At 43.5% G+C, this 13,377-nt stretch overlaps 1 protein-coding gene across 10 annotated transcripts in view; it reads left to right on the top strand.

The window, feature by feature from the left end:
* Positions 1-12,791, top strand: part of CNOT1 (CCR4-NOT transcription complex subunit 1) — a 60,625-nt gene extending 47,834 nt beyond the window's left edge. For 7 of the 10 annotated variants that reach the window (XM_074583314.1, XM_074583315.1, XM_074583318.1 and 4 more), the window contains exons 36-49: positions 752-894; positions 1,504-1,612; positions 1,705-1,874; positions 2,983-3,214; positions 5,160-5,408; positions 6,039-6,202; positions 6,480-6,597; positions 7,072-7,173; positions 7,559-7,732; positions 9,513-9,662; positions 10,580-10,760; positions 11,137-11,269; positions 11,374-11,508; positions 11,659-12,791. In XM_074583314.1, coding sequence (XP_074439415.1) covers positions 752-894; positions 1,504-1,612; positions 1,705-1,874; positions 2,983-3,214; positions 5,160-5,408; positions 6,039-6,202; positions 6,480-6,597; positions 7,072-7,173; positions 7,559-7,732; positions 9,513-9,662; positions 10,580-10,760; positions 11,137-11,269; positions 11,374-11,508; positions 11,659-11,737 — 2,139 coding nt within the window. In that variant the 3' untranslated portion in view covers positions 11,738-12,791. The remainder of the gene's footprint in view (positions 1-751; positions 895-1,503; positions 1,613-1,704; positions 1,875-2,982; positions 3,215-5,159; positions 5,409-6,038; positions 6,203-6,479; positions 6,598-7,071; positions 7,174-7,558; positions 7,733-9,512; positions 9,663-10,579; positions 10,761-11,136; positions 11,270-11,373; positions 11,509-11,658) is intronic. The other 3 variants (XR_012586562.1, XR_012586563.1, XR_012586561.1) reach the window with 2 other exon arrangements.
* Positions 12,792-13,377: the final 586 nt, after the last annotated feature.

The raw sequence follows: 13,377 nt of genomic DNA on the forward strand, positions 1-13,377 counted from the left end.
TCCCAGCCGGAACCAGCAGGCTGTACCAGGTGGGGGGGTGTTGCAGTGAGCTCTGAGAGCTGAGCTGGCATCAGTGCCTGTGTAGTAGCGCAGCGCGTGGTGAGAGACGTGGAGAATGATCCATTTGAGTATAGCAGAAGGACACTGAGCTGTCTGCATGAGGATCCAAGAACAGTGGCAAAACAAAAGTAATTGGAAGCTGGAAACCACTTCAAGGGAGGCTCTTTGTTCTTGGCTGATAGTGCTCGTACCTGTTAAAGGATCTAGCCCTGACTAGGGCTTGGACAGGTAAATTGTAAGAGTCATCTTCCCTTTGCTGTAGACTAGGACAGATGCATCTCTGAGTGCTGCAACTCTTTGTCTAAAGAACTTGATAGCTGGCCTCTGTCAGGTTCTGTAAATATTTTTTTTTTTCATGTAGTTTTTCATGAGCCTTACACAGAATTGCTTGTGAGGAGGCATTGCTTTACAGAAGCTGCAGCACAAACTCATACGGTCTTTCATACTACTTGGTGCATTTATAAAGCCACTGTAGGCTTGTTTGTGGTAGTTCAGCTGTGTACAGGGGATGTTTAGGTGCTGTTGTAGCTGGTAAAATCTCACGTAGCCCTATCAAGGGGTCAGCACAATAACTAAATTGTTTTTTGCGTGTCTGCCAAGTCTTCTGGTGATAACTCTTGCTGATGTAATTTGCAGAAGATTTGGAAGAGGACTTGTTTTTTCCTCTGCTAACAGGTTGCATCTGTTCTAGGCTGTAGAGGGCTTACTGGATGCCACCAGTGGGGCAGATGCTGACCTCCTGCTTCGCTATCGTGAGTGTCATCTGCTTGTGCTGAAGGCTCTGCAGGACGGCCGTGCTTATGGATCTCCGTGGTGTAATAAACAAATTACTAGGTCAGTTATGAGACAATAAAGCATTGCTGTAGCTTTCATCATCTTTTGGGAGGTACTGTGTTATTCTGAATCACTTGCGTGTTAATATTCTGCGTTGCTGCAATTTGCACAGGCAAAAAAAACCCTAGCTTTTTTGCTCAAAATTAACTAGATCATCTGATAATGCTGTTTCATCCTTGAACATTATAGGAGTCTTTAATGGAATTCAGCATTAGAGATGCTCTGGGTTTGTTGGGTTTTTTTTCTCATTTGACAGAGAATGTCTGTACGTGCTGTCACAAACTAGGTGACGTGGCATATGCCTGCAGCAGAAGCAGTAGTGCTTCGGCTAGACAGATGTGCTACCTTGTCCTCAGAGGAGAGGCTGCTTATGCTGAGGAAACCAAAGCTCTTGAAGGGCTGTTGTGACCAGTGGTGCAGGGCAACAAATGCTTGAGGCTGATGACTGTTTCTGAACGCAAAAGCATTAGAGAATGCTCTAGAAGAGGCTTCTTCTGGAGCCCAGTCATGAATCACAGCTAATGTCACGGTTTCTGAAGTTAGATATGTGTTGCTTTGCTTAAACTGTGTTGTTTAAGTACACTTGGTAAAGGAAGTCCAATTCTTCAGGTGCCTGATTGAATGCAGAGATGAGTACAAGTACAACGTGGAAGCTGTGGAGCTGCTAATCCGCAATCACCTTGTTAACATGCAGCAGTATGACCTTCACTTGGCGCAGGTAAAGGCAACCTGCTCTTTTGGAGAAGAGTTATGGCCATTCCACTCTTAAGATTTGTGGTTTAACTTTAATTGCCTTTTTCATGTTGACAGTCGATGGAGAATGGCTTGAACTACATGGCTGTGGCGTTTGCCATGCAGTTGGTAAAGATCCTGTTGGTGGATGAGAGAAGCGTCGCCCACGTAACAGAGGCAGATCTGTTTCACACAATTGAAACACTCATGAGGATTAATGCTCATTCCAGAGGAAACGCCCCAGAAGGGTGAGATTTGAAATGCTGTGCAATATGTTATTTCTCTCAGGCTCGTTGATGATTTGAAATGTTATATAGGCAACATCTCATATAATTCAATCACACAGCTTTAAACTTTCTCTAGGGCTGCAGTCCTATGTTTAAACTGTCACTTTAATGTAATGGACTTGATTTTATGTCAAAATAGAGGCAGCTGCAGCATGATGTCAAACTGAATGCTTGATGAGCAGGAAAATCTTTCCGTGCGCTGTGCTCCAAAATGCTGTGGTACTGCAAGAAACTCACTTGAATTCCTGCTTTGTCTCCAATTTAGGCGGTATTTTTACCTGGTATAAATTTTAAAAATCTAGGGGTTAATATGGTTATTTGTTAATCACAAGCAATTGATCAAATTGGACAATCCTTTCTGTTTCTTGAGACAACTTTCTGTTTAGAATCTATGAAGCAATCATTCACCAATCTCGAACAGCTTGTGTATCCACCAGCAGATAATTGGGCAGCAAATGTTGCCATAGCATCTGGAAATACCTGTGGGACTTGCAGGCCTCCTATTACAAAGGTGAAAGCAATTGCTGCTGGGTTTGAGAAAGATGTGGATTGGAGCTTGGAGAACTCCAGTTTGCTGTGAGAGCAGCCGGCAGCTGACTGGTGGTGGTGGTGGCTGCCACCACCAACACAACTGCTCGCGGGAGGTCCCAAAACAAAGGTCCCGCAGTTGGTGTGGGTCTTCGTTGTATGAACTGACTTTAACTGCAGGCAAATTTAGTGCCCCAGTCAGGCTGTTTAGTGCTGGCATCTCACTAGCTCGGAGCACTTTAGGGCTTCTGAAGTCGGCAAAAGTGAAGCCGTTTCTAGTACGTGTGGTGCTTTGTTGAAGCACACTGCTGTATGAATAGGAGTGGAACATCAAAGCTTGTATGACTTCAGTGTTCCTTCTTTCATCATAAATGTATCTGCTTCCACGACTTACTCCAGTGAGGACTGGAAGATACGAAGATTTAGTATAAGAAATAATTTGCTTTATTTCAGCTATATTTGACTGACCTTCCAGTTCCCGCACGTTTTGGGGGAGGAGGAGAAACTCTAACCCGGCTCTTGCTCTGGTCTGTTGCATTAGATTACCCCAGCTGATGGAAGTGGTCCGATCAAACTATGAAGCAATGATTGACCGTGCTCACGGAGGTCCCAATTTCATGATGCATTCAGGAATTTCCCAAGCCTCTGAGTACGATGATCCGCCGGGTCTGAGGGAGAAGGCAGAATACCTGCTGAGGGAGTGGGTGAACCTCTACCATTCAGCTGCAGCGGGCCGTGACAGTACCAAAGCATTCTCAGCATTTGTTGGACAGGTAGAGCTTTTGGAAAGAAAGGTGCTTTTTATTCAACATAAGTAGGGTGTGATGCCCTCCATTTTAAAGCAGTGTTATAACCCATGTTAGGCATCCTTTTGAGACTTACAGGTGTATGGCAGTTGACTATCAAAATTTTGACTATTTTGATGGTAAAGCCTTTGTAGAAACCACTACTCTTCACCAAATCACGTTCTCCAGATACTGTAGCAACAAGCCGTCACTTCAGACCATGAGTTTTGGGCTAAGTCTGGTGGGAAAAGAACTTTGGCTGAGGTAGCTGTTGGAAATAGTTCCAACATGCCCTGTGTAATGAAGCTTGACTAGTGTTGCTCCTTATGGGTGACAGTAAAAGCTCTGACAGCCTAAAAAAGGAAATTGCTAATAGAGATGCAGGGGAATTGTTTCAGACCACGTGAACAAGGGAATCCTTTTTCTAACCGGAATCATTAGAATGAGGAAAAACTTGAAACTTCATTAGCTAAACTGGTGCCTGAATTTAAACAGCCTCCCAACGTTTCACTCCTGTGCACCTTATCAGGTGTGATGGACAGCACACATCTGCCCTCCAGGTGTGGCTGAGAAGGGAGATGCCCTCAGTAGCCCAACCTTTGTGGTCACAAACTCCCTATATATCTGCAGTCGTCTTCCTAAAACTGCCTTCCTGGCAGCTCCTTGACTGCAGCTGCAAGGAAGCCCCTGACTTAGTCTGTTTGTATTGTGTTCTCTTTGAATTTCTGTGTTAATACCACAGAAATGCTACAGATCTTGCAGCTACTAACGAGATGAAATTGAAGCTGCCAAGTATGCATAAAGATCTTGACTGATGCAGTGATTTTTCATGTGACTTGGGTGTCCTCGTGGGCTGGCTTGTAGCCAGCTTTCTGTTGGTCTGACTTGTGCTGCGTAGCATCTCTTTTGAATGTTTTTAGTGGGTCTGTTGTTAAACCCACTTTTTAAAAAAAGTTTTACCTCTTCATGTGACGTCACTCTTTTTATACCTTAAAGTACGCTGACTTATAAAGCATACTTCAGTATAGTGTACTCGTAATAGTGCGCTTTTGTCCTGCTTCACTCTTGCATCACACTTGATTGCTTACCTCTTGTACATATTTGATCACACTTGAAATAGCAATTGAAATATATCAAAGTGCAGTGTTTATATATAATTTTTTTCCTTACAGGCTTTAGCTATGGATTTTAAAGGAGGATTTTTTAATAACTGCATTGAACAAGGTTTTGTTACTGAACTTAAATTACCATAATTTTGGCCATAAGTGTTGCTTCCTTTCCACTAGTCTTTAAGACAGGACGGAGCACAGAACTTTGAAGGCAGATACATGAATTCATTTTTTTTTTTAAAAAAAGAAAAAAAGTTTCTCCAGAAATACTAGAAGTTCTCCAAGAGTTAGCAATTCTGCTGTTTATGTGGTTTCATGTCTGTGCAGTAGGAGTTTAGAAGTAAGACGCTTTATTCAAAACCCAGGGGCTTCCTGCAGTGTAGTTTGTTTCATTTTGACGGCTTTAATACTCTGGGTAACAAAAGGCGGCCTCTTCTTTTTTCTTTTTTTTTTTTCTTTTTTTATATGTACGTTCTGCCGGTGGCAGAACTGAACCTGTAAAGAGAGAGAGCTAAATAGAGTCAGGCTCCTCAGCTATGCTGATGGTTGAAAAGAATTGGGATCAAAAAGACTCTATTTAGGAGTAATGTCTTTACTAAAACTGTGTTGCCACCCTCACATTGCCTTGAAAATATTCATCCTGTGGGGGGGAAAAGTAGCAGACATAGCTCGCTACCTGTCTTTCTTGGGAGCGTGGTAAAAACTAATTGTGCCAGGCAAGGTGGGTGCTTTGTAAAGAGTGTGGTGTTTGAAATAAGTTGTAAAATTAACTGTCTGTGGTTACGGTTCTGATGTTGTTTGTTTTTTTTTTCTTTCCCGGATAGATGCACCAGCAAGGAATCCTGAAAACAGATGACCTGATCACCCGCTTTTTCCGCCTTTGCACCGAAATGTGTGTTGAAATCAGTTATCGTGCTCAGGCCGAGCAACAGCACAACCCTGCTGCCAACCCCACCATGATTCGAGCCAAGTGCTACCACAACCTGGATGCCTTTGTGCGACTTATTGCGCTGCTAGTGAAGCACTCGGGGGAGGCAACCAACACAGTCACAAAGATCAACCTCCTGAATAAGGTTGGGAACCCTTTTCCTAGTCATTGCATTTAAAGCGTACGATTTGGCGTACCTTAGGTGATTAATGTGAAATGTAGACCTTAATGCAGGCTACTGCTAAAATATCAGATGAGGCCTTTAAGAGGTTGGTCACTGAACTGAAACTGTTGAGTAGAGCATCAGGACACCAAGTGGCTTCCTCGTTCACAAAGACTTCCTATCAAACAAACCTGAAACTCACCTCCCTGCCTTGAAATGAAAAAGTCAGCCACTGTTCTTTTGAAGCATTAGAAAGTGTGGATAAGGCTGGTGACTCCTGGGTGTACGCCTTGATTTTGTGAGGGCCTTGCCTAAACTCTTACACTCCTTGGTTTATGGCTAGGTGTTCTTAACTACCTAAGACCTTCCAACACTGCCCAGTCAGTTGTCGTGACTGTGATCCATGGGACAGGGAGAGCAAAGTATAGTGGTTTGGAGTTGCTCATACAGGTTATAATATAAATTTCCATAATGCTTCCAAGAACTAGAATTTTTAGTTCTTGTTAGGATGTACTGATTTATTTTTTTTTTACTGATGGTTAAAGTATTAGCTATAGTCTGACTTGCAAAGTAATTCTTGCTTTCACCACTGAAATGTCTTTATTACTTTAGGTTCTCGGTATCGTTGTGGGAGTTCTTCTGCAAGACCATGATGTTCGGCAGAGTGAGTTTCAGCAACTTCCTTACCATCGCATTTTCATCATGTTGCTGTTGGAATTAAATGCTCCTGAGCATGTGCTGGAGACCATCAACTTCCAGACACTCACAGCTTTCTGGTACGTATTTGAGACTGACCACAGTGCTCATCCTTTCCTGGCAGGATCAAGATTTTTCATCTGAAGGCTATCTGACTGTGCCTTTGTGGTGGCTTAATCACGTTCGGAATAACTGGTTCTCCTGTAGACTGTCCACTTGCTTGTTTTAAGGAGGATGACTGGTAAACCCCAAGATGCTAAAATGCCTCGCTTTTAGGGCTGTGTATGTTTTCCCTCGATGTTATGAAAAGCAATCTTATTGCTGTGCACTTCTAACCTGCTCTAACTTTTCTTTCAGTAACACATTTCACATCCTGAGGCCTACAAAAGCTCCAGGTTTTGTTTATGCCTGGCTGGAACTGATCTCCCATCGGATATTTATTGCAAGAATGCTGGCACATACACCACAGCAGAAGGTGTGGCTGCAGTTTATCTCTTCTGAATTAAAAAGCTCACACAGATGCTTATCTGGTGTGGTGCTCTTTCACATCTCTCGAAGTGCACTAGTAGCATGGCTGTTCTGTTGTTGTTGTTGTCTTCCATATTCACAGTAACCTAACTGCATGGAGGAGAGTCTTTGTGTCAATAAACTATGGAATGTAGGGTGAATTGAGTTTAGTAAACAGACTTTGCCAAAGTCTGGAAGAGCTGTAATCTAGACCAAATACTGTCACCTCAGTATGGCATGTGTGTTTGTGTGTTTGGGAAACACCCATAGCGTGTGATGTGCAGTGAAGGTTCTTGAGATGAGCTGTGCTGCCCTCACTGCTAGGGCTAGCAGTAGGACATACGATCCAGGTTTATATGAAGAACAATCTAATTATACTTTTGAACTTAAGATAGCCGCTCTTCATTGCCCGTTTTCCACCTGCTGTTTTTCTCTTTGACAGGGTTGGCCTATGTATGCCCAGTTACTGATCGATCTTTTCAAGTACTTGGCTCCTTTCCTTAGAAATGTGGAACTCACCAAACCTATGCAAATTCTTTACAAGGTAAAACAATGTCAGCTAATGCATGCTACTTCCAACCACGCTTATCAGAAAGTAGAGGTGTTGTGCTAGCAAAATAGGATTTACTGTTCTTCTATAATTTATATCAGAATTGAATACAAATGTGGTGTGGGACAAGAAACAGGCTGCCTTCCCAGATTAATTTCTTCCTGTTACTGTTAACCACATGACATACAATCATAGAATGTGTTGGGTTGGAAGGGACCTTCAAAGGCCATCTAGTCCAACCCCCCTGCAGTGAGCAGGGACATCTTCAACTAGATCAGATTGCTCAGAGCCTCATCCAGCCTGGCCTTGAATGTCTTCAGGGCTCTTGGGCAGTTTCAACAGTTACACACCTCTTTTATATTCTATTTTATATTCACAGGGCACTCTGCGTGTGTTGCTGGTCCTGTTGCATGATTTCCCAGAATTTCTTTGTGACTATCACTATGGGTTCTGTGATGTGATCCCACCTAACTGTATTCAGCTAAGGAATCTGATCCTGAGTGCCTTCCCACGGAACATGAGGCTTCCAGACCCCTTCACCCCCAATCTAAAGGTAGGACTTAATTTCATGAGATCGATAATGGGGAGCTTGTATGCTCCAAATACTCTTTATTCAGTTTTTTTGACAGAGGCTGTGAAATTTTGGGAACAATTTAACTGATACTTGAATGAATGCAACCATTCAAAAGTTAACAGGTAGTTGGAAACTTAAGTGACGTAGCCAGCAGCTAGCAGAACAGCATTCTTTAAAGGTTTGAATTGTGTTTGTAATGCTCAATGTTTGAGAGCTTCCATGCAGAGCGGGATTCAGTCCTTGTCGTGTAGAACACAGCGGTATGAAATGTGTTGTGGCTGGAAACATAACACTTGACCACTGGTCTAGGTGGCTTCATTGGCACCTGTAGATATTTTACTCTGTTTGTGAGGCCTGTGCAGGCTCAACCTGAAGGGACGGGACTTGTTGCGTGAGAACCGCATCAAGCAGCTAGCTTTTGTATGGAAAACCAGAGCACTTTTTCTCCAAACGGGGACTGACTTGATGGCATCACTAGATCTGACTGGCACATGGTGTTGAAGCAAGGGCATCTTTATCATTTTACTCTCTCATTTGTCAGTGAAAAACAGCCGACTTAAGCAGTCTTTGTGGCTTTGCTGTTTGAAAGTTCAGCCAACAGTTCCTGTCTCAGTTTTGTTCAGCTCATGCTGAATTGTGTAGCTCGTGCTCAGCAGGATGCGGGGCCACTGGAGTTCAGTTGATTCCCTGTTGAAGAGCCGGTGTCCAAGCACTATGTAATTGTAAATACTTTTTGATGGGAAACAGGAACGCCGTCTTATCTTGAAAATAATGAGATAAGCCACCATTCTGAAGCAAGCTTCTTGCCTAATGGGAAGAGACTTTGAGTTGGGTGTATGCCAGTCTCTAATCATGGAATGACTAGAAGCAAACTTTCTCATGCTGCTGAAGCACTGTCCTGTTATTCCTCCTTGCCTGAGCTGTGCAGGGTGATGGTAGCAAAGCTGCAATACCCATTCAGAGTATTCTTGAGACTGAAGGAAGGCTGTTCTCGACTTGTGTGGATGTTTGTACTCTTTTTAAACTACCAAACTGTGTTGCGCATAGATAGGGAGACTTCAAAGGCGGTGACTGAATTCCCCTATGGCTTTCGCCCTTGAATTCTTTTATCCTTTACTCTCAAGTCTTTGAGACAGTCATCTAAGAAGCTTGCACATTAGAGACCAAGTTTCTTCTGAAATCTGCAAAAGTCTAATGTTTCCTTCTCATTGCTGGTAGCAAAAAGTGGTCAACAGCAGTAGTTGATGTAGAATCATAGAATGGTTCAGGTTGGAAGGGACCTTAAAGATCATCTAGTTCCAACCCCCCTGCCCTGGGCAGGGACACCTCCCACCACACCACGTTGCTCCAAGCCCCGTCCAGCCTGGCCTTGAACCCCTCCAGGGATGGGGCAGCCACAGCTTCTCTGGGCAACCTGGGCCAGGGGCTCACCGCCCTTGCAGCAAACAATTTCTTCCTAGCATCCAATCTAGATCTCCCCACTTCCAGTTTGAGGCCATTACCCCGTGTCCTATCATTACACTCCCTGCTCCAGAGTCCCTCCCCATCCTTCCTGTAGGCCCCCTTTAGGGACTGGAAGGGGCTGGAAGGTCTCCCCGGAGCCTTCTCTTCTCCAGGCTGAACCCCTCCAGCTCTCTCAGCCTGTCCTCCCAGCAGAGGGGCTCCAGCCCTCGTATCATGTAATAGCACTTACAGATCTGCTTTTGCAATCTGTTCCTTTAGAGATTGCTTATGGTTTTTCTGGGTTTTCTCTCAACAGGTGGACATGTTAAGTGAGATTAATATTGCTCCACGAATACTCACGAATTTCACTGGAGTGATGCCACCTCAGTTCAAGAAAGATTTGGATTCCTATCTCAAAACCCGTTCTCCGGTCACTTTTTTGTCTGACTTGCGCAGCAACCTACAGGTGAGTGGCTGTTTTCTGACCGTGCTGATTTTAAATAGCGTGGGACAGATGATCTCCTGAGACACCCTCCTTTCTTGCAGGGATTTTGTTGGTGTGTAGCAAGCAGGTGTTCCAGGCAGTAGATGAGCCTGTGAAAACACACACTTCTCTGGATAATTTTTCTGCCACTCACTAGCAGGATGTTTAAGTGTGTGTGAAGTAGTTTCAGCCAGGTGGAATTTAAGGAAAGAAGAACATTGACTTTAACAACTTTAAAATTATCTGATTTAAAAGCAGTTGTTTTTTACCTACATAATCTGCCAAATGCTTGTGCAAATGAAAATGTAAGGTTATCTAAAAGTTTGACGACTCTGCTTGCATATCTGTAGTGTGTAACCATGCAAATCTTTAGTGAAGAATGTAGTCAGAGCTGATTACATTCAGCTTGCTTTTTTTGTCCTCAACTACTGGGTGATGAAGAGTCTCCATCATGTGAGTCTGGCATTGTTTATCTGGCCATTGTCTGAGATTCAACGGGTCTTATTGAACTTGATTGTGTTTTTTTAGAATCTGATTAAATTTTGACTCCAAGTGGATTAATTGTTACAGAAGTCTATGATCTGCATGGTAATGCTTTAGGGGTAAAAAAAAAAGGCAAATTAGCTAAACCTGGTGAATTCAGATTGTCTTTACCAAATTTTTTTAGGCAGAGAGTACAAAAACTGTCTGTTGGGTCTGTCAACGCTTTGCTGACGCTGTTGAATATATATATGTGTGTGTATTACAGAAAGGTAAATGCCAAATTGAATTTGTGGACGTTTGAGTGTGTTGTCGTCTGTACAATCAAGAAGATACTTGGATGCTGCTGTTGTACATGCTGTACCTTCGATTGCTGGAGGAATATAGGATGTTAATGCTTTTCTTATCTTTGCCATTAGGTATCAAATGAACCTGGAAACCGCTACAACATCCAGCTGATTAATGCACTGGTGCTCTACGTAGGTACTCAAGCTATTGCGCACATTCACAACAAAGGCAGCACACCCTCTATGAGCACCATTACCCACTCAGCTCACATGGACATCTTCCAGAATCTGGCAGTAGACCTGGACACTGAAGGTGAGCTGGAAACACTTCTAGTTCGCGCGATGTCAAATTTAACGGCAGGTTGTCTGTTTGAGCTATGAGAAATACAAAAGATCATTTCACGGAGCTGCTGGTGAATTCACAGTAAGTAATGCTACATTAGAATATTAAACTCTGAATACAGGAGCAATATTAAAACCAAATGTTCGAGGTATTAAAGGGAATGAGAAATACATTTAATGAAGAGAAACTGAGTTCTTACTGCCCGATCGGCTTGGGCTGGTAACGGTTTTTTCATATCTTCAGTTGGCTTTGTTTCTTGTACCTTCATAAGGCAGGCTTGTACCTTAATCTTAAGCAATACTCGTGGCTGCTTTATTCCTTTTTGTGTATGTACCCTCTTCTGCAGGCCGGTACCTTTTCTTGAACGCCATCGCCAACCAGCTGCGCTATCCCAACAGTCACACCCACTACTTCAGTTGCACCATGCTGTACCTGTTTGCTGAGGCCAACACTGAGGCGATCCAGGAGCAGATCACCAGGTGAGAGGCAAAGCATTCGCTTGCCAGCAGTTCAGCTTGTTCACTTCCCTTCCCTGTGTATTTCAGATCTTTGAGCTCTAACTGGTTTTACTTTTGAATTTCAGGGTTCTCTTGGAACGATTGATTGTAAATAGGCCTCATCCCTGGGGTCTCCTTATTACTTTCATCGAGCTGATTAAAAACCCAGCGTTTAAGTTCTGGAACCATGAGTTCGTTCACTGCGCTCCAGAAATTGAGAAGTGAGTATAACTTATCCATAAAAATCACTAAAAAAAAATAAATATATCTGAAGCAGGGGCTGAGATGCCCCCTGAGGATTTGGTGCGTTGTAGTGCAAGCACCATTTGCTGCCATAAACGCACCTAACGCTGCTTTGCTTCTGTGTTCAGGTTGTTCCAGTCAGTTGCACAGTGCTGCATGGGGCAGAAGCAGGCCCAGCAAGTAATGGAAGGGACTGGTGCCAGTTAGATGATCTGCATCTTGTGTTGTAAGCGTGCCAGCCTGGAGGTCCCCGTCCCATCGACTGACAGAAGAACTCCGTAAGGCTCCTCCTGACCTTCCCAGCCCCCTCGATTGGGTAGACGCAACAGACCCTGGGTGAAAGTCTTATGTGGGCACGTTCCAAAGTTTGAAACAAATTTTTGACTTTTGGCCAAAATTCAGAAGATGCTGTGAATATCATTTTGAACTAGTGTAAATACAAGGAACAGAAATGTTTGTCTGGACTTTTGGGTTTGTGCAAATTGTGTAAAAGGCAGGTGGGTAACTGGTGCCTGTCCAGCTTGTAATAAAGGGGCAGCTGCTGATGCCAAGCACTTGTCTGGGGCAGACCTCCTTGTCCTGACATTCCCAGACTCCCAAAGAATATTGAAAAGCCAGTTATAATATTATGTAACTTATTTTTCTTTATGTGGATGGGGGACCTTTAAATCACTTAAGTTGTTTTACACAAAAAAAAGGAGGAAAAAAAAACGGGTGGATGTGTTTGGAATATGGGAATACGATGGAGTAGGGGAGGAGTGAGGGCAGGGGTTAAGGTTCAGCATTGCTTTTTTCTCCCCCTACCCTCATCAAATGCTGACAGCAAGTGGAGTGGCAGGCAGAGAATGCCTCCTTTCTGTTGAAGAAGACACACCTCAGGCCCTTTGGGAGAGGGTCAGCTGTTTTTAGTAAAGAAACCAGAGACCAGGCCTATAGCTTTTTTTTTTTTTTTGACACTTGTAAATTTTGGAAGGTGGGGGGTTAAATCTAGACTTTTTCCCACCCCCCCACCCTGTGACCACACAGTATAAGTTTGTAAAAAAAAAGCAAAAAACAAAAAACAAAAAAAAAACTAAAAGGAAAAAAAACCAAAACAAAAACCCCAAAGGACCAATACAGCCCATTTTGTAAGGATTTTGAATGTTTTGTAAAGTATTGGTCCATGTGTTGTATTTTGTAGCCTTTCTAGTTCTTGGGCTTTAGTTCTCCCACTTCTTGTATGTATGCATACTGTAGTTACACATTAAAGTCATGACATGCAGCACGTGCCACTGTGCTTATTCTCTCCAGTTCCATCCTGCCTGCCCAGTTGATGTTCTTTCAAAGCCTGTTCCACCCAGCCAAAAACCTGCAATTTCCCCAGTGTGTTTTGGGCGCTGCCTGTTGAAAGCAACTGGGCTTGTTTTCTAGCCTGAAGGGGAGAATTATTATCACTAGGTGGGGCCTTGCTTTGAAGTGCAGAAGGAGGGTTGTGTGGAGATAGAAATATCTTGGTTGCAAGTTCACGAGCAGAGTTTGTCTCTCTCTGTCAAAGCTGTACTAGGAAGGAGACTGCGTGCGGTGGAGGGATGCAGAGCACAGAGAGATCAGCTGTGTTCTGCATGAATTGCGCCCTGCTGTGACATTCCCTTCAGCAACGATCTGTGCAAGGTTGCTAATTAGCTGGAATAAGGATAGGTGGCTTCAGGGTTGCTAATACTGCAAACTCCTTTAGCCTATGCCTTGCAACCTAGCAGATACTAGAAAACAGAACATCTCTGCTTTCTTTTTAGGTAACATTACTAGTTTGTTGAAGCTAGTCGACTGCTGTTGTATGGGTGGAGAGGTCAGGATTTCCTGCTCAGGTT

The sequence above is a fragment of the Larus michahellis genome, chromosome 4, assembly GCF_964199755.1.
Source record: "Larus michahellis chromosome 4, bLarMic1.1, whole genome shotgun sequence".
NCBI lineage: Eukaryota > Metazoa > Chordata > Aves > Charadriiformes > Laridae > Larus > Larus michahellis.